The 25,861-nt window shown below is 37.7% G+C and overlaps 2 protein-coding genes across 2 annotated transcripts in view; one reads left to right on the top strand and one right to left on the bottom strand.

Annotated features, from left to right (window-relative positions):
• Positions 1 to 9,938, bottom strand: part of LOC124162612 — a 37,983-nt gene extending 28,045 nt beyond the window's left edge. Inside the window, exons 1-2 of the mRNA XM_046539200.1 lie at positions 8,969 to 9,938; positions 8,436 to 8,742 (exon numbers count right to left, since the gene is read on the bottom strand). Coding sequence (XP_046395156.1) covers positions 8,436 to 8,742; positions 8,969 to 9,524 — 863 coding nt within the window. The 5' untranslated portion in view covers positions 9,525 to 9,938. The remainder of the gene's footprint in view (positions 1 to 8,435; positions 8,743 to 8,968) is intronic.
• Positions 9,939 to 10,017: 79 nt separating this feature from the next.
• LOC124162614 (protein ILRUN) lies at positions 10,018 to 20,411 on the top strand. Its single transcript, XM_046539202.1, has 5 exons — positions 10,018 to 10,324; positions 10,444 to 10,563; positions 10,646 to 10,875; positions 10,953 to 11,122; positions 17,675 to 20,411. Exons 1-5 carry the CDS (start codon positions 10,173 to 10,175, stop codon positions 17,717 to 17,719), a joined length of 717 nt encoding a protein of 238 aa, XP_046395158.1. The 5' UTR covers positions 10,018 to 10,172; the 3' UTR covers positions 17,720 to 20,411.
• Positions 20,412 to 25,861: the final 5,450 nt, after the last annotated feature.

Raw genomic sequence — 25,861 nt, forward strand, 5'->3', positions numbered from 1 at the left:
GATTGGTTCAATGAATTGGATTCATTTGTAGCGAAACTCGTTACATGAAACAAATATTCATAAGGTGAGAGAATCATGAAAAATTACCTAGGGCATTATAACTTGGTTTTAAATTGGTTTGCCACGTTTTGCTAGTTTAATGTATTAGAAATCTACGTAGAACCATCGGAATTTATGTGTTTATTAATATTTTTATTTCAATATTACTTCAACTAATATGTGATCGAAAACATGTTTTGATAGTGACAACCAAATAGATGTTAACCAATATTGCACTCATTGAAGAATTGAATGATATTCCTGATGATGTATAAGCCATTTAAATAGGGAATTTCCATAGGGAATAAAATTCAAATGTTTACATTTTTGTTTCCGAGAGTTGGATCATCCCTTCCTCCTCTTCCCTGGATTAGCCATCCGAAAAAGGGTAGAATATTTGGTGGTCATTATAATTAACGTATTCTACAGATTAAGGTAGGCTTCCATGGAATGCTTAAGAAGAATTCCGGGAGCCTCCCCTTCCATCATGCACTTCCCTCTTCAATGCACAATAAGACCTCCTCCCTTTCATTCTATCTGAAACCCCTATTCTTTTCCCTCCTCTCCCTCGTTTACCTAACATTCTACCCTCCACCACTGTTTTCAACATCCCCTCCCCGCTAAATACTCGCTCCATCCATACCTTCTGTCTCCTCCGTATCTCATCAAAAAGCTGCTTCTCCTCACCCATCATGTCCAGCACTTCGTCGTTCCTCCTCTCCGTCCATATTCTTATACGATTATTAAAATGTTAAACAGCATCGAAATGGGGTTAACGTAATATTCATTGGTTATGTTATTATATTCAAACAGAGGAGGACTAATTAAGCTGTCGTCTTGCTGTCGCGGTATGAAATGTAAACGCGGATATCGATGATATATGATTGCAATGCCAAATCAAGTGGAATTTTTCATGGAAGAAACGGTGACTATTATTCCTGGCCACAATTACGACGTACAAATGTTATTTTCTGATATGTATCCGCAAAATTATCATTATCTCCTTAGAGCCCGTGGACGAAAACATATTTATGTGTATTTAAAATCATAAGATAACAAAAGCATATTTCTTACTCACTGGAATGAAAAGTACTGCATGATACAGTAGCATCATAATATTTTAATAAAATTAAGTAGGTTCTCTTGTTTGTATAAATGCCATGTAAAATACATCTCAAAAATTAACGGTAGATTTAATATATATTTCAATTACTGAATATGAACGACTCAATTTATTCAAGTAGGAGGATTTAAGGTCCTGTAACATAGAATATAGATTACAAAGTTCCCAATACGTTCTTAAGGTTCAGAGAATATTTAGAAACAAAGTTCGGCATCTCCTTTATTATATCAGCAGTAATTGATAATGAATGTGTATGGCCATTTAAGGCGAGATTAGGAATTCCGAGTCCTCACACAGCCGTTGGCACCTGGCACCCTTACCCATTGGAGGAGAAAGGAATTGATACTGTAGTCAATATACCAAAGTGTGGCGCACGGGCCCGCTGGCTACCTGAGTCGGTCTCATAGTTTTTATGGTTGGCCCTTTCCTCCCCCCGGTGATCTCGGCTCGCGGACCGACTCAGGTGGCGGGCCCCTGTGCTGCCCTACGGTTTACGGACTACAGCATATTCCGGTAAACAGTTTTCGTATAAATGTTTTTAAATTGACTTTAAATCCAACTCATACTTGGTCGCTATCTTATTATTCTGATATGTGTGACTTATTGACTATTTCCAAACGTATAAAGTGAAACTATTGACTTCCAGGCATTCGCGAGCACAAACAAGGTAATTCCACTATTGATTTGCCTTGTATTACCTTTTTTCTTTATAATAACACCAATTTCATCCATTGCTGTCTCTGTGGAATATGAAAGGCCCTTTCTGCCCTGTGGAGAGAGGTGTACATGTACAGGGTTTAAGCGAGCTACCACTTGCGGTCACAAAGCAACGTCCTTCCTCGCTGTTTAAACACAGACCCCCCTCTCATTTCACCCCTTGGTCGCTTATTCCCTTCGCACCCCATAGACTACCGCTTTACTCCCACGTTTTTTAAATGCATACCCCCGCCGCCTCCCCAATCTAAAAGTCACCGGCCACGGACCGCTGCCTCCACCTGTCTATCCGGAAACTGAATTCGCCCAGAAGAGGTCTTATTGGCGGGAAAGGGTGCAGCTTGTGCGTTGCGGTTCACTTACGGTGTCATGGGTCCGGTCGTTTTTCGAGCACCGGCTCTCATCTACTTTAGAAGAGATATTCGGTCGGAATAGTCAACTTCCATAAAGAAAATAAGGTCACGATATTGAGGTTGGTCATACAAAATGTGTCGTTTAAAGGTGGTTTACTGCGCAGAAAAATTCCTATCCTAAATACCTAAGGTCTAGAATTAAAATTTTATCGACTTGTATTTCTTTTCTCTGCAGTGAAAATTTGGTTGTTCGCAAGTAAATTTCATTATTATTGGCACAAAAGCCTGAAAAAAGATTACTAGACAAGAAGCATGGAAAAGCTGGTGTCTCGTACTGCCTACGCACTCACCGAGATCTTGAAGACCGGGAAAAAGATGATACGCAAATACGATGAACCAGGGTTTCGCGGGCATTTGTGTATTTAGTGATTGAGATTTAGAGGGTTAATAATTGAAATTTCTCTCCCATTTGTGAAGGATTATTATTTTTGTCTCGTAAATATTTAAAGTTAACAGTAAAATCTTGTTTTAACAAGTTAGTTACTTTATTTTATTGAGCAAACAATTATTAAGCTCTGCTTCCCGATTTGTCTATGTTAAATTTATGAGACGTACTCTGAGAAAACCTCAGAAAAATCAGCGTATTTACGTAAATCTCGACTCGAAGCAACTCACAAATTATTGATACCAATGGAATACATTAAATTTGAAAGACTGAGTAGCCGGTTTTAGGCATTACTCATCACAATCCCAATGGTACGGTATTCTGCAGCATTGCATGAATGAAACTTGAAAGTTATTTAGCTAACTATCTTTGAAACCTTAACCTATATATTCGCATACTACGATATTCCTATTATTTATTTTCGCTCATAATTAATATCTAAGCTCTCTCATACCTCCGGGCTCAATATGAAACACAATATTTCATTTTCTAATGATCCAACTCTCAGTTTTCCGAATTGACTGACATTTCGCAAAGTTAGCCAAAATATTGTCATGACGAATGCAATGCACTCAGTAGTAATTAAAGTCAAATTTCCCTACATATTTTTAAGGAGTATATAAACGAGCAACTTTTTTTCAAAGCAAGATTTTTAGGACTATTAATATGCCGTATTTCTCTCGTTCTTTTTCTGATACTCAAATTTTAGTACTTAAAAACTCATGAATATTCCGCAAAAAAGAACAAAATACGTATATTACCTACATACTGATGGGCTGGGGACCGATCTTTATCAGATAATGATATTTTTGATAACATTTTTAACTTAAGACTTTGATAAACGAGGAATTTCTTTCAATTAAAAATTCATCACCGTAGAGTGCTGTCTCGTAAAGCATTCATTGTTAAAAAATAACTGCTACGAACGATCGATTGACTACACACTAGAATACAATGCTAAAATTGGAATTTGACACTGGAATCAATATAATGGGTGACTTTAGAAGAAACATATTTTTATAATGCATTCTGGATAATTACCAGTTTCCCCTTGTTACCAAATTGTTCCTGGCTCCATGATCTACTCGCGACGATTCCTTTTTTCTTTGTATCCTGGAAAATTAATTGAATTTCGCAGGCATGAAATGGCCACCCCACTTGGCTGGTGGTCATAACAAGATACTATTCACAAGCTAGGGAAGTGAAATATTCACTTTACGGCTTTGACTATAGAAAAATGGGCAGTAAATGAGACAATGCAAAGAACTTTTGATGATATGAAAATTGCAATAATGAACATGTAGTAGTAGGTACCTGTTGACTACTCCACTATACTGAATTTATTAATTGTGAAAAACAAGGTATTAAGCCTCGAGAGTTGATTAAGTTCAGAATGGCGAGCTATCTAAGTTAGGAGCAAATATTGAAAGAATGCAGTAACGGGTGAACCTTATTCTGTCGCTTTAAATTGTCAGCGCTTAGGACTTCATTGCCATTCGCACCTCAGGTATTTCACTATATTTGTCTCAACACTATTCCCCTTGGATTTAAAGCTTTTCGCTCATGTTTTTCGTGACTCGCATAGATTTTTTCGTAAAAATTATGAGTAGTACGGTCCCTTCATGAGCATATTTTCTAGCGGTACCGGTGTAGGATTTTGGTGAGGGAGGGGGTCTGGTTGGAATAAGCGTTTCGAACCACAGGGGTGAGGTACCGAAGATGATGGAGGGAATTCTTAACTCTTGTCCCTTTGATGGAGGCGCGTGCAGCAGATGTCGCTGCCTGGTCTCCGAAAGGGGGAGGATTTCTTAATGCGCGTGACCCTTCGAGTGAGGACTGCCTCCGTGCCTGGCACCACCTATTGACCCACCAAGTCACCAGGGAAGCTAACACAGTACAAGCGCCCCCCCCCCCCCCCCCCGCAATCTTTTCTCTCCACCAGCGTCCCAGTCCCCACCCACTATCTGCAGAGAACCCCTGCAATCTTGCCCACCATCCTCGGACACTAGGATTACTTAGCCATTTAGGCGGAGAATGCTGATGTCATTGAAGGGAAAGTCATTGGCCCGTTGAAGAGGTAGCATCTCTCCCGCCCGAACGGTCTTTTTCCACGTGCACTCATTGTTTAAACTTAACGCTACCATTTTGAAAATTTCAGGTTATACATATTTGAACATTTTTAACAATACCTTTACTTCAAATACGAAGATTTTACCTCATTTTTTTCTCCGAGATAAAAATTACATGCATTAGGCACAGCAGTGGCGCAGCGAGGGGAGGGTTTGGGGGATAACCCCCCCCCCCCAGAGCTCAGAGAAATTTTAAGTTAAATCTATTTTATTTAATTGGATTAATATTGCTTATGGAATAGTGTGAGGATTAACAAAATATTCCTCAGAAGGCCGTAAAACTCAACATTTTGAACCATTTATCTTAACTTTTTTTCTTGCGGAGGGCCCCCGCACCTACCGCTTACCCTGGAGAGTATACCACACCCCAGGCACCCCAGTATTAGTTGCGCCTGAAACCCCCCTAGCCTCGATTTCTAACTGCGCCCCTGAGGCACAGCAAAAAGGTTGATAAGCAAGCAAGTTTTCACTTTATTTTCGGGGTCCACTATTGCATTGAACGAAACGTGGAATGAAGGAGACTGAGTTATTCCCTGCTGAAACGTTTCCAGCAGGAGGAACAAAATACCCTGAAATTTGCAATTGGATAGCGTGATTTTTAAAGAAGTAATAGATATTTAAATATTATTATACCAGTTAAGGCAGCTCTACGGTACTGGTGGAAGATTGGGGTCAAGGAATAGGCGTTTCGAACCCCGAGGGTGAGGTACCGAAGATGATGGAAGGAACTCGTAGCAATTGTTCCTCTCATGTAACCGCGCGCAGCAGATGTCCGGATTGAAAATTTGCAAAGTGCCTCGGTCATGCACCCCTCCAAAATTGGAATTCCCTTTTCTATTCACAATAATGTCTATTCTCTTTCATTCTACCAATAAATCTTATTCACTTTCTTTCTCTCCCTTCGCTTACCTGACATTCTTCCTCTAACATGTATTTTTACATGCCCTCCCTTCTTGGAACTCCCTCCATCCACATCCTACCTCTCCTCCGTGCATCATCCAACAAGTATCTTATAAGTCAAGGAAAAATGGCATAAGTATGTGGTCGAAATCATTCAGATCTCGGGGGTGAATGTTTTTTTTTCTGACGACTAATATTTCTGGGAGGAATTATGGATTAAAGCGAAAGTGGTGGAATGTTCGTATGGTAAATGATTACTGCCTCAAAATAGCAACTTAGGAGCATAGGAGAATTAATGCATAAATTGGCACAGATAAAAGAATCAGTTGTGGAAAATCCCTTCCTTCCCTCTCTCTCTCTCTATGAGGACGTAATTATCAATCGTTGAATTAAATAATTTCATCAATTTTCCTATTTCATCAATAAATAGTTTCCAATTGATTTTATTATAATTGAGGGGTCAATGCGTTTGAAGAATGAAGAAAACTTTCTCTGCCTCAGAGAAGACGATTTCCCCCCCCCCCCCCCTTGAATCCACGCGATATAGAATCATAGGTAAAACCATAAAGAAAGGACTTTTTTTCTTTCTAATACTTAAATTTACAGCACTTTAAAAGGTTCTGATACATATGTATTATTAAGGCTATAATATTTCGGAAATTTGAGGGAGGAGAAGGATGAAAAGGGAATGCTACTGATGGATGAAAAAATGGGATTGGTACTTAGTTCGAATGAAAAGAGAAACATCAATAAAAAGCATACGCAGAGAGTGAAAGAGACTTGAGGGACTTGGCCAGGTGGCCAGTCCGCAAGTGACATCTCGAAAATGGGAAACAGAAGGTTAACAGCTCGAGGAGGGTATGGTAGTGCGCAGAACTTGATGAGAATCTATTTGTGAATACCGACTTATGGATGAAATTATATTTTTTAAACCTATTAATCTGCGTGCAGTTGGAAATGTTGTATTTTGGGTCGTCGAATGATCTATTTCAATCGTAAATCATTGTAGAATATATATGTGATGACGATCTTTCCCCGAGGAAAATAATAAGCAATTGTCTTCACCATAGCCGCACGTATGTATGTACTTCTAGAAACGCGACCACACCGTATGGATTTTGTAGGCTTGGAAATAACGTTTACCTCTGGGAATTGCTAGGTCGAGGTCGTCCCAATCTAAATTTAGACGAGGTTGTTTGAATTTTTGTACTTCTGAGCCACTGGAATGCTCCAATAAGTATATATATAAATCAATAAATATTTCCGAAAACATACCATCTTGACGTGCCATCATTCCCTACTGCTGCTGCGGGAAATAAAGGAAACATTCTGAAGGAATTTTTTTAACTTCAGTTCACGAGTTCGGAATTCGGAGTTCGGACCTCTCTTTGATATGTAAAAGGAATAATTTTGCACCAACAAGTGGAAACAATGTCTGTTTAGTGTTTTATTGTTAAGGATCGATCAGCTACGCCGATTTTAACTTTAGAAGGACAATAGATACCTTCAATTCATGTCAAAAACAATAAATTTAGCTTTTATCAACAATGAAAACGCACTTCTTTCATATCTGTGCTAATAAGAGTGTTGCATTAACATCCATCCTGGACGACCTTGAAGGCATGCAGTACCCGCAAGTGACAGGTGAACTCTATGGTTCCTTCAGATTGTGATGATTCCAATGGCATGGAAAATCGTAATAATGTGGTAAGAGTGATTATTCGTATTTACCTACTATTTAGATGTTTACGCCTTCATGTTCCGAATGTAAATTTCATTTCATATGGTTATAATGTAGTTCATATTGCTTGACGCAAGCAAATTATCGAGAAGAGACGGAAAATTTTACCTCAATCAGAAAGTTTATCCATGAAAATAACCACCGAAACAATAAATGACGATTCTATAGGAGATAGATAAATAATGGTAACCCGTCCGATCATCACTTCCTGAAGATATTCACGAACTCATCAACGAACGACCCAAGAACGACCTGACTCCAATTAAGGCCATTTACATCAAAACCTAATACTTGTACATAAAATGTATATCTAGATTCCGGTAATGATACTGGACGTTATGCCTTAGTTTCGAAGACCCCTTGCTTTCAAACGACTTCAATGTCATCAGGGACGGTTAAAGCGGTAAGCTAAGTACGCGGCCGCGAAGGGCGCCAGGCAGAAGGGGGTGCCTAAGCGCTCAGTCCAATTTTAAGTACTAAACCTACAACATCTCATCTTATTTTTTACTTGTATTTACGGGGGGCCCATATTGTTCGCTTACCCTAGAAAATATATAGAACCGACCCTGAACGTCATGGTCCCCTGGTCATAGTTGGTTCTTATGGCTATGGTAGAGGGGTAGTCTTTAAACTGGGACGCGAGAATCTTGCGGAATGAATCGTCTATGGAATCTGCCCATGACATAGGTCTTTCAATATCGGAATTGGGCTCGAAGCTAGGATTATGAAAAAATGACCCCTTTAACTTCTTTAAATTTATGAAAAAGTAAACTAGCTGCTGCGGAAAGGATTCTCTTGGCAAGAGGTTAAGCGGGCGGTCGAAAAAATGAATTGGAGAAAAATTCATCACTGTGCTTACTTATGAAATTAATAGTTTCTAGTAAGACAAGAGACTCGATAAATTTACGTACTCTTGAAAGAAGTGCGAGTATCGTTATATTTCTTAAGGAAGTAGTTAAAAATCAAATATTAAAAAAATAGCATAACTTACGATATCCAGTTGTATATCCCGGAAACAGTGAGTTCTCCACTTTCTGATAGAGCCTGTTCTATCATTTCTGTGTAGGTGAATGGTGGCTTTCGAAGAGCGTTGGCACAACCATGATGATTGGCATGCGAATTGGCTGAAATAAGCGGAGACGTTGAAGCATGCATCCCCGTGGTGCCGTTGACGTTCCCTAGTGAGCGACGGTAAAGGGTCGCACCAGGCCCTCGACGGACTTTACCGCTGAACATCTCTCCTGAGTAAATTCTCGAGCCGAACATACCTCCGGGCATACCTCTTGCTCCAATACCATCTGTGGATAAACGCAGATTTTATGAGTACTACACAAAAATCTTTAACACTTAGGTTTCATCATATCAATAATTGCAGTAGTGAAAGAATAAAAATATTTCCGTCTTCTATTATTTTCCTTTTCATTGGTGAATTTACAGACAAACTTCCATGCGATATAGAAATACCGACAAATGCCTTAATAATTAAAATCATTATTAATTATTGATAATCAACGGCAATCTAACCTCTGAAAGTAGTTTTCCCAAATTCGTCGAATTCATTGCCTGGGTAGTTGTGATCATGGCCAACACCGTCGACATTGAACATGGAATCCAGTCTGTAGTTCAGGAGCCACATAAGATTGTTATCCTCATTATCCGTTTCACTAACATCGTCTGCCAGTGGATCTTTATCTACCGGAGCAGGCACTCCACTATTATTTAAAATGAATTCTTTTCCTAGCCCATGCCTTCCCAGTCCATTCCCTTCTATTCCTTGCACGATATTCGTCGTGCTTTTCCCATTGTTGCAGTCTACTGTTTCGAAATTATCAAAAATATCTGACGTTAAGGTCAAATTAGTGTTTTCATCGGATTCATTCCATGTTCCTTGGACAATTACTACTTCCAGCCTCGTTGGTTGGTTTTCACTATTTAATTCTGAAAATGATATAGTGTTATTAGCGTCAAGTATAACGATATTTTCTTGGGAAACTTCTTCTTCGTGGCTCAGTCGGAATTCATCATAGAGCCTTGAGGTTGATGTAATGTTCTCTTCCTGTCCTAACGATGGCCCAATCATTTTAGCCCTCCCAAGCCTTCAGCAGAAATTAAAGGAAAAGTTAATAACACGAAATTCATATGAAATCTTCCGGATTCTTCAGTCAAATCCAAACATGGCTCAAATCTAGAATTTGTGCTAATTCAGGAATATGCTCCCAAAAGTCGGCGCACAAACGGATTTATTAAAAACATACCGTTTTGAATCCCATGGGTCACTGGTGGAAACTGCACCACTAGGCTCACTTTTAATTCACTAGTTTCTTGGTCCGTTTTCTGGGTAAAAACTCCGTTATTATCACTATTTTAACCTCAAATGCACCTTGATACTTCAGAATTGTTAATATGAGGTCTAAAGAGATGTACAGGGCCTTTTAAAAGCACTTCCCTTACCATCTGCCGCACGTTCGACAGAACGGTATTACGAACTTCCCTCGAATGAAGCAGACGACATTCAAGTTAATTTCTTCTCAACGATTCAGCGTGACGTCATAGCAGGGCGCTGGTGTCGAGATTATATTATTAAATGGTCAGTGAATGTTTGTGGGACGGTTAATGATAAAGTGACTCATGATTCAGTTTTCTACGCGTAATTACGTGTAACAAATAGCGTTTAGTTGTAGTTTATGGTTGAAATTCAAAAGTTATCTGTGGGAATACATGACTGGAGATGGATGTTGATGAAGTGGAGCAGTCTCTCCTGCAGCAATTTAGCTGTATGGGGACAACAGATAAGGATGTCTTAATAACACAGTTAAAATTTATCGTGGGAAATCAGCTAAATGAAGCTACGGCTGCTTTTTTTCTTGAAATGAGCAATTGGTGAGATTTGAAATCGTCCATTCGATAATCCTCTCTTGATCGTGTTTACCTATTTTTTATTTCGTCCCTGTTGATGATTACTTGAGCTGAGATTAAAATTTACTTTTTCTTAATTTCAGGAACTTGCAGGCAGCTGTATGTTCGTATTTTGACTTCGAATCCCCAAATAAATTGCCATCAATGGCGTTCATTAAAGATGTCACGATAGGCGAGGGCGAGAGTGTGCCTCCATGCACCAGGTAAAGCGATAAAATATTTTTTGCTTTATTGAAAGGTTTTGATATTTTTTGCCTATAAGTAAACCTATTTTTCGCTCTTTAGATTCACCAAAACATGGAGGCTTCAAAATTCAGGCGATGAGAGTTGGCCCCCTGGGTGTTGTTTACGATTCACTCATGGGGACCAACTCTGTGCTCCTGATAGTGTGTTAGTTAATGTTTTGGAACCGGGGCACTTCACGGATGTTAGCGTAGAAATGGTCAGTCCTCAAGAAGCAGGCATATACCAAAGCAAATGGAGGATGTCGACAGCCACTGGCACATTTTTTGGTGGTAAGTTATTGCAAGTTGCACTTATGTCATTCAAATATAGTACTTCAGTTTAATTGCTATACTGTCTTTTATTTCAGAAATAATTTGGGTTATTCTTACCGTGGCTGAAGGTGGCACGTTAGCTGTGACACAGCAATTATGCCATTTGAGTGAGCTAGGATCTCAACCTAGGAATGAGGAATCAAGCATAAATCCTTTTGGTTCCCTTGCTCGAACAGCTGTATCCACTAGTCTTAGCCCTTTTCAGGTATGAGTGTATTTTCTTATTCCTTAGTGAAAGTAAAAATTCATACTTTTAGGGCCATTATTCACCCAAATTTCGTTATTTCTTGAGTGTCGAACGATCCTTAACTTGAAACAGTACTATTTATATGATCATGCGAATAATTTTCGATGCTATCGTTGCCCCATGTACGTACAGAATTGTTTGTATTTATTTGAAATGCCCACATTAACGACATTATTATGTGGAAATGATAGTGAAATCTTTATATCCTTCGTTTTTCTCAATTCATTATTTATTTTTAAAAATATGTATTCGAGTAGATGGGATTTCAAAAATGTGAAGTTCATTACATATAGTACATTGGACCATATAATACACGTGAGCCTACTTCATGTTCTGTTCAGTTCGATAGTGATACCATAGCACTTTTCGGTACGTAAAAAATTATATTTCTCTCTCTATCGTGCATATTTCAGATATGAATGCATCCTTAAGTCTTATTTAATGGTTGCCAACCATTATTTCCAGTGGTTCTACGTCTCATATTGTCACGAAATCGTTAGTGGGATATTGAATTAGTATATGCGCATGCAACTTGTTTGAAGGCATTTTAATCATTAGATTGTTTGAGAATTTTCCTGTCATACCCAGAAAACAGTATCAACACATCTCATTTGATACCAGTTCCAAATTTATATTTTAAATATCAGAGTAGATTGGTGTGTATCTATAGATAGACTTATAGTAGGTAAATCTCCTCAAGGTCAACAAATTCCTCTCATGTTGCATAACAAGCACCTATATGACAACCACTCTTTTGCTTGAGCTGATAAACTTTTATGAACGTTTTTGCTCGATTAATGTTTAAATAGTGTGTCTTCCAAAAGACAGCCCCAACTGTGATGTCTGAATCTCCTGCCATCTCGGGGTGGAACTAAAGAAATTTTGATATCATAGTTTTTGAATACTGTGTTGGCATTTTGGTTGAGAGAATTAGTGTAGATACTTGGATATAAGAATTTTGTGGCATTTGATACTGATATTTTGAATATTGGGCCCTTGACAAAATGTATAAGCAAATTATTAAACGTAGGTGTCATTATTTTCCTCAGATTTTTAATTTTTGTTTGCAATGACCTTCCCAGTATGTGTTTTTTCTTCATTTGAAGGATCACACTGTAATTTGAGCCTCAGACACAGTGAATTTTTTTAGTTCCGTCTGACATTTATGATATAAGAGTTTGATATTTTGATCATAACCATCTTCAGATCATTTTGCCATTTGTGTTTAATTGTTTTGTTTTCAGTGAGCCTCAAAATTTGACTCTCAGCAAAACAAGGAATGTTCATGCAAAAATTTTTGTGCCATAAATTGTTCTTACCTTTGACATGGATTATGAAAGCATGAGTTGAATTATCAGCTTACTTTGACTTTTGGGAATGAAGCCCCTACATTTCCTCTGTGAATTTCCTCATCAATGACAGTCACTAATATCCTTAAAAATAAGTTGTCTTGCCTGGAAACAGCAATGCAGTGCAAAACTGATGCCATATGGCATTAATTTAATTAGCAATTATAAAACATTGGAAAATTATTTAGATGTTTTTTCAGAAAATCCAGTCATTTAGAAGCATGGCCAATTGAGGAAGAAAAAACGGCGCGACCGGAGTTTAAGCCCCTTATTCGCCAATTGGCGTATTGGCGGCGGTTTCTAGAACTATTTTTCCCGCGTGCTATGGTTACAAAATTTTTATCAACAAATCATAAATTTTATCAAATTTTATTTGTTATTAAAGCAAAAACCGACCCAACCCAACCCAAACAAAAAAATAGTTCTAGAAACCACTGCCAATACGCCAAGGGGCTTGAACTCCGGTTCACCCAAAAAAACTGTATATTATTATTAATAGTATGTATGGTTTGAAACCTTTTCTAGCCAAAAGTAGACATTAAAATTAGGAAAAAGTCACCACTGCCAGGTTATTATTAATTAAGACTCTGCAATTCACACTGTACATCTCTAGTTTTAAAACTGACCATTTGAATGTTAAAATATCAAATTTGTTATTATTATTCTGCAAAGTTGTAATTTGGTGGCATAAGACTCTATTTCTTCCCCAATGTCAAGAATAAATTATGTGGACAGTGATTTTTGTCTGGAGAAAATGCTATTGATGCATTCAAAGACATATCCATTGTTTGGATATGTTTGTAGTGGAATGGAAATGGTGCGAGGCAATTGGTTCAAACTCATGCACAAGTGTATTAATTACGTAGCAGAACAATTGGAAATATAATAATGTTATTTTCAATTAAAAATCAAAGTACACCTTTACTATTATTCCTTCAAGTATATATATGTACTTCATGCGTACAATAACTTTTCTCTCTCGGAAAGACTGAATTTTAAACATTATCTCCGGTAATGATTAGGCTAAGTGATGCCTGTGAATGTGTGGGAGTTTAAGTATACCTTGAATTGACATAAATTGCTAACAGGAATGGAGGGCAGTCTGGAACATTTTCTGGAAACATGGTTTTCATTTGTTTAGCATATTTATTTTGGCGCATCAATGGTGTGTTGACCCAAGGAACAATTTTACTCCTGAGAAAGTTTCCTCCCTTACAATTCTCCTGGATCAAGTCTGTAAATTGGTGAAGAAATAACATATCAGATGGTGATATTACTTAAATTACATATATCTATCTGAAATGCAAGTTAACATCCTTAGTATCAAATGAAATAAACCAATGAAAATGTTTGCATTTGCACAAGTCGGTTTTTTCATGCAAATAACACCTACTGCTGTCGGTGTTTACAAAAAAGGGGCAAGTTCCCTCGATTTCCCATGCATAATGTCTTCATTCCTAATCCAATAGTATTCACATCTACAGTTGCTACTACTCTGTACCTGGTTTGCAAATATTCCGTCTATAATTTAAAAAAATATAAGATCATAATTGCAGTAGGATGAATATTTTTGTATTGGTGTCATTCATGTTAGCAGGATTGCATTTGCAAGAAATGGTTATCACTCCGCAATAGCTTGACTGAAATCACCCGAATTGGAAAACTTGTTTCTTGCTCTATTTCCATGTTGTGCAGTTGATGAACTGAACCAAGTAAGATAGCTAATGAAGTAATCCATGAGTTAAAACTGGTCAGTAATGAAGCATATAAGCACCCAATTCTTAGTACCACAATCTAATGAAAGCTATCAACTGATCAATGCAGTGGTAAAATTTGGTATTGACAAAGTCTTCGCTCACTACCATTTCATGGAAATATGTCGATTTGTCACCAAATATGATCATACAGCTGTATTGGCGTAGTGCAATTGATAGCATTTTCAGCAACTGGATATAATGTGCTGCTAATAGCTGTTTGATTGAAGGTGCAAGGTCTCTTCTTTCCGTTCTCCTTCTTCCAGAAATACTGCTGTTCACGTCTGTAAGTTACTTAAAAGGACGATAAGCCCTTGAATTCTTCAATGAGGCAATAATAAGTGCAATTACATGATTATGTGATGTGAATGGGCATAAAACACTCACACATGGTTTAGCAAATGAAAAAAAGTCTAAATTTAAGGCATGTTTCTAGAAGAAATTTAGTTGGAATGTAAGTGCAATATGCTTGTTCACTATTAAAATTCTGGTGGTCTCGATAGCAACTATTTCCAAAATGGGGATAAAATAGTTGAAATAAGTAATTTGTGAAATGGAGAGCAGGAGAAAAGAAGTGACTGATGAAATGAAGGAACTTCACCGAATTTTCCTCATTGTAGTCTATGTATAGAGATTTTAGCTTTTTTTAATTGAAAAAATAGGCACAAATACACAGTAGTCCACAAAATCCCTTGAGTGACATAATGCATATGATGTGTATAATGCACTTCCCTCAACCTGTACACTTTCTGGAGCTAGCTTTCTGGGATCACCTTCAAAGATGTCATCATGGCCCCTTTTAGGTCTCGTACGGAGCTGTATCAGTTTTCCTTGAGGTCATGCTAGAGGCGAGAGAAGAGGAAGAAGTCGGGCTGTGCCAGATATGGACTGTTGGGGGTTTGGCCGTGTGCGATTAGCGAAGTGAAATACATCACTTATTGTTAGTAATGTTCCACAAAAACTGGAACATTGCTAACAAGGGGAGACCACATACCTTGCTCTGCCTTTTTCAATGCTGTATTTATTTATGGCCTTCGGAATGGTGGACACATCTCTAAACTAGTAGTGGTTCCATTGAATGGGCCTTAGTTTGGCTGTAATTAATTAATTTTCATGTGTTACTTTTCAGAGGCCATATATAATTTCAAAACATCACATTCCTAGACAGACGGGTCAGGTGGGATAGTGGTAGCGTATATGACTCCCACCCAGGGGTCTAGGGTTTGAGGCTTCGTCGTGGCAGTATATTTTTGTTGTCTTCATTGTGATCATATGGAGTCAAGTTTTTCATTACTTCTAATTGCAGCAAGCATAGACATGAGACGATTTTTTTATCACCTGACTCGTCTGAGTAGGAGTGGGATGTTTTGGAATTATATACAGCCTGTGAAAAGTACCGCATGAAAATTAATTAATTACAGCCAAACTAAGGCCCATTCAACGGAACTACTACTAGTTCAGAGATGTGTTCACCATTCCGAAGGCCATAAAAAAATACAGCATTGAAAAAGGCAGAGCAAGGTGTGTGGTCTCCCCTTGTTTGTAATGTTCCAGTTTTTGTGGAACATTACTAACAATAAGTGATGTATTTCACCCTGTTGATATGTGGTTCCACCAAGTGAAGCCTGAAAATTTGACGTTTAGCAGTTATGTCCTGTTTCCATGAGATGCCCTCCCTCCACCCCCTTTATTAAGATAGCATTTGTGTTCGGTTACCCTGATGATGAAACGACAAACCGTTTGTCCCACATAAGCAACATTGTACGATCCACATGAGACCTTGTATCCCCTTTGTCCACTTTTACTATGTATGTCTGTTTTGTCCATAGGGTTTGACAGTATTCTCTCCATATTAATTGGATGTGTAGAATGACGCTGTATTTTTCCCTCAGAATAAATTTTGCAATTTGGTAGGACAAGGGATTTATAAACGGTATTTTGCAGCTTCTGTGTGTATATTAGTGCTGTATTGTATCCATTGTTGGTCACTGTTGTTGTGATTGTGTTTAGTTCTTGTAGGAAATTTTCCTCTGTTAGAGAAATATTCAATAGCCTGTGAAACGTTGATCTGGAAAGGTGGAAAGTTCGTGTGTTATGGAATGCTGAAAATCTGAGGAAATCGCTCTATTGGTGCATGTGTTGAATTTCTAGGATACTTTCTCCTCCCCACCTATAAATTTCTTTGAACTAGGTAAGAGTTACGCTAAATATATAAACAGATATATTGCGACTATAGCAGGAAATCTAAGCTTGTGGATTTAGGGATAGCAGCCAATGCAATGCAGGTACACCTTAAATGGGATATTCTAGAGAAACTAACCCTTATATTAGGGCTTTCACAGTGAAAGCATTGTAGGCTTCTAAGGATTAGCCTTTTTTGTTTTACCACACATGCAATGTTCTCTTTTATTTATTGTATATCATATCTTGCGATTTATCTGCTGCTATATGGTTATTAGCAAAAAAAAATTATTTTCAGCTCTGTTTCGTCCAATATATAAAATTATTCATTATTCATGTGTGGAGTAGGGAAAATATTATTTTGGTAACTATGTACTTCCTTTTCTCTACTAGTTATGTCAATGTTGATGTTAAATAGGTCAATGATAGGGAATGGGAACTCAAAAAGAGTAGATACTCATTACAATTTTATTAAATATAGTTCAGAGTCACTCCTTTGTGTAAATAGCCATTTAGCCATGTTGGGTTGTAATAATGTTCTCTTGAGGTTTTATTTATTCTTATAAATATGCAAATTTTTTGTAAATTGCATTTTGCAAATTGCATAAAAAGTATTTGAGCCTACAAGTTAACTTTATGCCCTTCCTTAAGGGTGGTTTGTTTATCAAACAATGGATTCTTAGATAATCTCTCAGTACCTATCTCCGTCAGTTATTTTTGTATTAAATACGTATTTGACGGAGGTAATGTACTGTTCTAATTTGGGGGGTACCACATTACTTGTAGTAGGGTTGACTATTACAGTAAAATGCAGTACTTCATGTTTGCATACATGCTTACTTTATAAATATCATGTAATTTATAGAAAATATAGTAATCATTAGACACAACATTGCCAATTATCACTACACTTTTATGATAATGTACCTATTATGTTGCTATTACGGCCTTCTCTTAACAGTTGCTGGTTTTCCTCTTCAATACCCCCATCCTCATATCTGTCGACATACGATAACATATGGTAATTTACCTTATAACCTAGGTATCAGTTAATCCTCTTAAGAATCGCCTTAATATACTTTCCTTCCTTCATGTGTGAACTAATATGTACCTTGCAGTAGCTAACTTTAAGATTTGTAATCTTCTTACAACCTTTTTCTGCAGAGTAATAATTTTGGATTTTATTTAAAAATATTTCAAACTAAAATAAAAATCTTCATTTGCAGGAATCAGTACAGCAGCAAGATGGGGATACTAACATGACTTGTTGACATTATTGTGATTTATTGCACCCTGAGAAAGGGAGCTGTAATGTGGACATCTCAGACACGTCAAAATATTTAAAATTTTGACTTGATTGTTAAGCAAAATAAAATTCTAAATGATTGTGTGAATCAAGAAAAATAATAGAGGGTGCAGTGTATTTATTGCGTATGGTGCAATTTCGGCATAAATTACGAGTGTAATTGCAAAGCCTGTTCACCTGAGATAGGGAGTGTGTTTCAATGAGTGCGTGTTCTGGTGGCCTCAGAAAATTTTGTTCCAGTTGTGAGTAAAAGTGATTTAATTGTACAGGAGTTTGATAACTATTGTGTTTTTTTGGGTGAAGAAAAAGATATTGGATCATATGTGTACTTAGCCTATCTCTAACATATTGTTTTTTTAATTATATAGTTTGTGGAAATTAGTTGGTTTGGTTTTTAGTGATGCTTTACTCAAAACGTAGAACTGAAGTTTTTTCCATTTAGTTTTGTTTAGACAATTAAGTTTCACTAAACTTTGTTTTACAAGTGTTGTGAACAATACTTCATATGAATTTATGAAAATGCCCAATCAAGGTAACAAACCTTATCATTCAGCAAGCGTTTCTTCAAAGAAATATTTCTCTTTTCAGCTCTAATACAGCATTTTATTTTTCATCTTGCAGTTTTAAAAGTCAGAAATCTTTTTTATAATAGTAATTGCACTTGGTTAATGCTTTCACTATAATGTGCATTGTGTACATAATGTCTCCCTTGCTGTAAAATTTATCTGTATAAGTAATGCGTAGCCTATGATGATGAAACTGAACTTAAAGATAATTTTTAAAAATCTAGAAAAAATTCTCCTTCTTATTCATCAAGTTCCTTATTGATAAGCACAAAAATTAAAGCATTATAGGCCAGATTGTCATAAACTTAAACAAAGTAATATGAAAAGCCATTTTGAAGGTGCTTATAATTTTGACTAATTCATTGTAATGTTCTTACTGAGATAGCAGAGTTGTCCATTAAATAGTTTTCCTCATAATTTCTGTCACATATCCCACCCATTTTTCAGGGAAGAGAATTATATAAATGAGACTAGTTCGACTTTAATCTTGCATTTGATTGATGTTTTTGAGGGTGTTTCCGTTGCATATTGGCAAGATATTTTAAGGCGATAATGAATATATTTTTATGCAACTAATATTGTTTTCTCTAATGTATGAAGTAACTAACATATAATATTTGTTACCATGCTGTTCTTGTACACACTAATGTATGTACTTGGTAACACCTGCCAAAATTCTTCGCCTCAAATAATTTCTAATCATTTTCCAGGATTGAGTACTTGATTAGGCTAAAGTCAACGTATATACATGTATTTGGCTTCAAGCCTTAGTCCCAATTTTTAGCGTTTCCATTTATTGCTGAATCATTTACCACAACAACAGGCAATAAGACAATAGGAGCATATTCAGTGGTGTAGCAACAGTTTGGCCACCAGGAAATTGACCTGGAACTCCAACTTTAAAGATCTTTGAGAGACTTGTACTTTTTTAGGATAATGCTATGACATATTGTTAGTTGGAAGCTTAGCATGCAGGGAGTGAATGATTCAAAGGGTATTATGGCTTATTCTAAAATTTGCAGGTTCTAAGATAGCCAAAATGGGTCCTAAATACCATATCTCTGTCATCACTGAACTTGATAGAGGTGATAATAATATAAAATAGGCTCTGCTATACTTTACTGCAGTTTCCCAAGCTTATTGTTTGTATGGGAGTTGATATGTTGCCCTTTGGTGATGAAAGAATTGATGCGTCACTACTGACAGAAATGTATGGAAACAAGAGAAATCTTAATTCACCCTCATTTTTAAGCTCAAAGTCAAATGGTTACTTGTGTGTTTAGCTATATTAGAATATGAATGTTGTCTTCTTTCTAGAGCAAGTCGATATAGAACATGTCGAACTCATCACAATGCAGGCTGATCCTTTTCTATGTCTTTGTAAACTTGCACTTAAGTTGCCATTTGTCCATTATAAGAAGACCAATCAAAAAACATGTATGTCATTCAGTAGGTGGTCTTCATGCTCAATATTAGTGACCAGAAAAGCGCATTATATTCTCTGCTCACACAACATGTCTTAAGAATTTTCATCGAATTTGTTGAAGTTAATAGGCTGTTTATTTGTTTCTAAATGTATCCAACCGGAGTACAGTTGTGCCATGTATACTCTGATAGACAGTTTGCCTTCGTCATAAGTTAAGCAGTGAATTATTGAATGAACCTTATGTTCATTCACGGGATCATGCGAGCAAAGTAGAACATGTTCTAACTTTCACTGAATGATCATGTGCATGACGGTTCATTCGCAAATTTTTCCGTTATACACGGCAAGTGGTTTCATTCATATGATCTTTCACTGTGTTCAGCAGCCTCGAGAAGTTCAATTTCTTTTGTACCCAGATCCTAAACTTGGCAGGTGTTACTGTTTTTATTCTATCCACTTTTAACAATTTTATTCAAGGGATGTGCTGTGAACAACTTCTCTGCCATAGCCTGGTAGGAGGAGTTACCCCTACGTGATTAATTAGTATTCGTATGGCCAGAAATGTTTATGATCTAAAAGCACCCTGTGGATGATGTACAATCTCATATTTTAATCAAGTATAGCAAGTGCAAATACATTGCAATAAAGAAACTTTTCCAAAAATATCAAGCTTTTTTTCTTAGTGAAGGCATGATCTGGATTTAACAATTTTAATAACTTTGGTGCCAATAATTTTATCCTCAGAGCACATTGTGAATGCACCTTAAAACTATTTTGGATTGTCTATGCAAGTGATAATTATGGTAACAATTGCTTCTCCAGCCATCATCAGGTCTCCTGAAGCCCATGTATGGAGCCCCAAATTAAGCGGAAATTTGAAAGTTGAGGGGACATCTCTATTATTGTGCGTGAATGTATGAAGTAACTTCCCAAAAAATTTTGAGTTCAATCAGACAATATTTGACCCTGCTTCAATGCATTCAAAATTCATATGCTTCATTTTTTTACGATGTCTCCCTCCCAGGGGTCCAAGTGGGTTTGAACTTAAAAAGAAAATGGTCTCACATTATTAAACCGTCGGTCCTCATTCCAGGACAATGGGAATAGCAAAAAAATGTAAGAAACTAGTTTTTGCCATTTTCATCACATGGTTATACATACATATATACTTATTCCTTGTAGTCCTATACGGATGCTGTATGAATTCGTCACTACTTATTTCATGGAGGTACAGCCACTTGAAAAACACAAAAATTAGTAATTTTGGGGAGTGCAAGGAATACAGCCATTCTTATATATTGATATGGAGGACAACAAATTCAGATTTGGTCAATAATAAGGCTAGATTGTTGAAACTTTCATTATCCTGAAGTGATTTGTTACTACTCACTACTTACTGTAAGAAATCAATTGTAAATATTTTGAATTGAAAGTTGATTGTGAAGCATTAATATGGTTTTACAAATGCTTATTAAAAAAATAGACCTTTGCTAACTTTCGTAATTTCTTTGCAATCACGAAGAGTCTAGAACAAAAGTCACAGATTTAGCACTGCACAACTTACTAATTTCTCTTAATGTTGTTGCCCTTCTATGAAATGCTTTTCCTCCTCCAAAAATATTGATACTTATTCATCTCCAATAAATTCAATAGTATTGGACATGTTAAAATTCGTGATTCATTTTCCAAATGCTTGTTGACTTTTTTGTAAAATGCTGTAATTCAGGCCACAAACTTGAGCATTCTTTCCGTTTAGATGTATAATTATCATTAGCAAATCCAATACTATATTCTTCGACCATGGTCAATATGACTGCTGGCCATGGCCACATGAGGTGACACCAGGCTCAGGGGCGCCGACTTGTAAAAAATATTGGGGGGGGCCATATCGGAGATCTTGCCCCGGGAAGAGGTTAAATTCAAAGTGTGTCGCAGCACTGAAACACTACCATGATTCACACCACTTGATTCAGCTAACCTGCTTAACCTTATAATTATTTGGTTTAACACATTGTTGAATTGTTTTTAAAAGGTAACTATCGTCAAACATGGGAAATAAAAATTACCAATATATTTTTGTAATTTCACAAAGCATAATATAACTTAATTATTTTCTTGAATTATTGAGGGGGCTCCGCCCCCCCAAACGAATCTTTGAGGGGGCTCGGGCACCCTCAGGCCCCATGGAGTCGACGCCACTGACCAGGCTTACCCATCCCTGGATCGTCAACCTGTACAGGAGGTTGGCTCATCAGCCCCTGACTCGTATGTGTAAGGGGCAATTACAGATAAGTAAATTTGCTCCTCTTCACCAGTAGACAGTTGGATGGATTCACATTACTTAGATTCAAAATTATCAGACTGAGGAAATTTTTTTTCCATTCAATCTTCATTTAACCCACCGTAGATTAATTTTCCACTTCACCAATATGGACCTTCCCTTTATTATTTGATTGAGTGCCATTGAGTTTGACTAAGCATTGTTTCATGCCGGAGGTTATATTGGATTTTTTGTTCGTAAAAGGTGCTGTTGATTCTTCCCAGGCGTTAAGGATGAGTATTGTAAAGTTTCTGTGGGATTTTAGGATACCTTTCTGAAATTTTGGAGTAACAGGCTCAATTTTAAATGGCAACGATAGAGAAATACTTTCATGCTTACTCTCTCCAATTTTAATTTCAATCATGTCTCATTTTCTTCACAATTTTGAACACTATCCAGCTCTACTTTCATACAACTGTGGACTTTGGCCAAAATGGAATCAATATTATGGAGGAGTAGGGTGTCCCAAAAAAACAGAAAGTTTGAAAGTTGAGGGGGCTTTTCCATTTTCCTATGCAAATGCATGAAAAAACATCCCATAAAAATTTTCAGCTCAATCGGACAATATTTGACCCTGCTGAAACGCATTCAAAGTTTGAATTTTTGAGTTTCCCAAATTTCATGCAATGCTGCCTAGCTCTAAGGGTCTTGGGGGATTTAAAATTAGAAACCTCTGAAAGAAAATGCTCTCTTATTATTATACAGTCACAATTCGGATACAAATGCACTGTGAACAACAAGCAATATGAAAAACTAGAGTTTTTTGCACCTTTTTTCATGCATTTTCCTATGCCGCTTAACAACTAGTAACAGATGTTGCCTCTGAGCCTCATCATTTGTCAATTTTTTCTTGACTAGAAAATATTTTATTAATTGAACTCCTCTCTCTGCAGTATCATTAACAACCTTAAGGTGTTGAACTATAGATAGGCCCTTCTGATAGTCTACATCACTTTTCCATGTGCACGGATCTCGCAACAAAAATGTTGGCGAAATACCAATAATTTTGAAAAACTTCACAGAATTTTTCGAAGCGAAGTCAGTGAGAGTCAGCTCACTAATAGGCCTTTTAGGCGGAAGAGTAGCCCGAGGTGCGTCATCATCAGACCCCTCATTGTCTCTGATTGCTTCCGCAATGTCTCTTTTCTCGTCGTCAGAAACCATTTCATCGAAGAGGGCCATACAATTCAAGTTTTTGAAAGTTTTAACCATAGATGGTTACAAAACTTGGCCAAAGCTGCTGCGTAGTGAGGGTCTTTCTACCGACCAAGGACTTTTAAGTAGCTCAAGATCCATTCTCGGAGCGCTCAATGCCATGGGACAGGTGTACCAATGTTTCATAAATGCAATTGCAATGAAGCCACACAATTTGAATAAATTGTCACTGTCATGTGTCGGCAAACGCAATTGCTTGCCAAAAATCTACGTTTTAAAAGCGTAGAGCTCCTTATTCATCCACCGTGATTTGTCAGTTGGGCCTGGGGGGCGAACCATATTCTTCTCTTTCTTGGGAACCACACCAGCCAACCACACTATACACAACTCCAAAAGTTGATATCTGGTGATTTTTCCGGGTATTCTTCTGCATTTATCCATATCCATACAAAGGATAAACGCGGAAGAATACCCGGAAAAATCACCAGATATCATCATAATCTCCACGGAAGCCTACTTGGAAACTCCAAAAGTTCTTTGTAGTCGTCTCGAGGATGGTGGTTCTAAAATAATATGGGGCATAATTTTAAATACTAATCCTGAGGATCACCCTGAACATCCTGACATTTACCATTTATGAACCTGCAGCTGAAGATTACAAAATTTGATAATGTCATCTACATTTGAAATATCCTTCAAACAGCCTCTTGTCGTCTTCATTGCTTGGAAGTAATTTCCCATCCCAGTGCACTGCTAAAGGAACTTGAGGGTGAAAGTCTTGCTTGATAAGCCTTACTGTCTCGGTCCTTTTATTCACTCTTATTCTATGTAGATGAGATTTGGAAGATACTAAATGGATTTCATCCCTTTTAAAACCCAATGCAGATGCTGTTGCATTGGCGACAGCCTGGACTATCATAGACCCAGCGGCAGAGGACGTCTGAGTCCGATCTAGGGAAGCAGTCACAAGGCTGTCGGATATTATACTTACTCTACGGCGCTTTCCGGACCTTGTCCGGAGTTCAAATTCTGTAAAAATAACAAAATGTTCTTTCTCCCTTTCTTCCGCCATATTGGTCACCCTTCCCGCACCCGGAAAAAATTACCTTCCTCCGAATCCGACGAGCTTGTCGTACTCTCTGCAGACATCTGTCGAACGAGGTCAACTTTCTCATCTAATATTTCCTTTTCTTTTTTATGCCGTTTTTTCCTTAAAAAATCCTCTTCTTGAAGTCTCTTACGCTTTTCCTAAACGCTTACACCACTTTATATCAATACCATATATCCTTTTCAATCAGTTTTTATAGATATGTAAAACAACTTGTCCTCCTCCATAGTAATGTTTGAAAGGGCATTTTTGCAGCCGATGTCAAACAGACGGTCGAGCACTTTGCTGAATTCCTCTCTTGCGGACACTGACTTCTCACTAGTTTTATTTTAATCATTCCCAAGGGCACAGTAGTTCTCGTAAGCTGTCAGGAGCTTCTTAATGGCTGCTCGAACCTCCTGCGTAGGAATATTAGACTTTCCCCACACAACAAGTAACTCTTTGATTGCAATCCTTGCTGCATCTGCCGCTGACATCGATCCTGGAGAACAGTGTAGGTTGTAAAAGAAAACTTTGAGAACTTCACCTTCACCTTCAGCGTTGGGAGTTTACCATTGCCGGGCAAATGTTTGGACTCATTACCCACCAACCACACACTTGTCGCACTTCGCATAACCGGCGTACCCTTCGACTTCACGCTCATTCTGGCCACCGCCGAAACAGCCTCGACCTCGAATCACAAAACAATACCTCACGTTCTCAGTTAGTGCACAACACTAAACTCAACGAGTGACTGATAGACTAAGCCGGGATACTTTTAACATAAACAGAGCGATGTTCCGAAAGCGCATAACTCGAATCTCAACACGACGCGGTGGGGCAATATGCACTCGACTGGCGCCTGGCGGCCGCAACGGCGAGCGGGACTTGCAAACACACCGAGTTGTGGCTATGAAGCTCATTTTGACTCAAGTGTTGCTGTCAACGACTATAGAGCAAGAGGAGATGGTTTGAACTTAAAATTGGTTGTTTTTTAACACTCGAGCCTCCTGCAGGGTAGGCAACATTGCATGAAATTTGGAAAACTCAAAAATTCAAACTTTGAATGCGTTTCGGCAGGGTCAAATATTGTCCGATTGAGCTGAAAATTATTATGGGATGTTTTTTCATGCATTCGCATAGGAAAATGGATATGCCCCCTCAACTTTCAAACTTTCGGTTTTTTTGGGACACCCAAATGGAGGAGGAATCTCTGGTTTTCTGATTTGCCCACAAAATGATGGTGCAGATGTATATATCACACCTGGGAGAGACAAAACTTTTTTCCTCATAAATTGAAGAGAGATACTGTAATTATAGTAGTTCTTTGTGTATCCTCCCACAGCGTTTCAAGTGGAGGGTTGGCAAGGATAGGCAAGAATTCAGCTCACCGTAGACCTAGCAACAGGCATGTGATTCCACACACAGAACGTTGGAGAGACTGTTCCTTTCCCTCCTTAAACCTCGAGGACTTGTGCTTCCAAAAGACTAGGGGTTTCCACTGGCTTCACCCAAAACTGTTTTGGCCAGAAGCCAACCACTTCCCCAAATGC

Source organism: Ischnura elegans, chromosome 7, assembly GCF_921293095.1.
Source record: "Ischnura elegans chromosome 7, ioIscEleg1.1, whole genome shotgun sequence".
NCBI classification, from domain to species: Eukaryota; Metazoa; Arthropoda; class Insecta; order Odonata; family Coenagrionidae; genus Ischnura; species Ischnura elegans.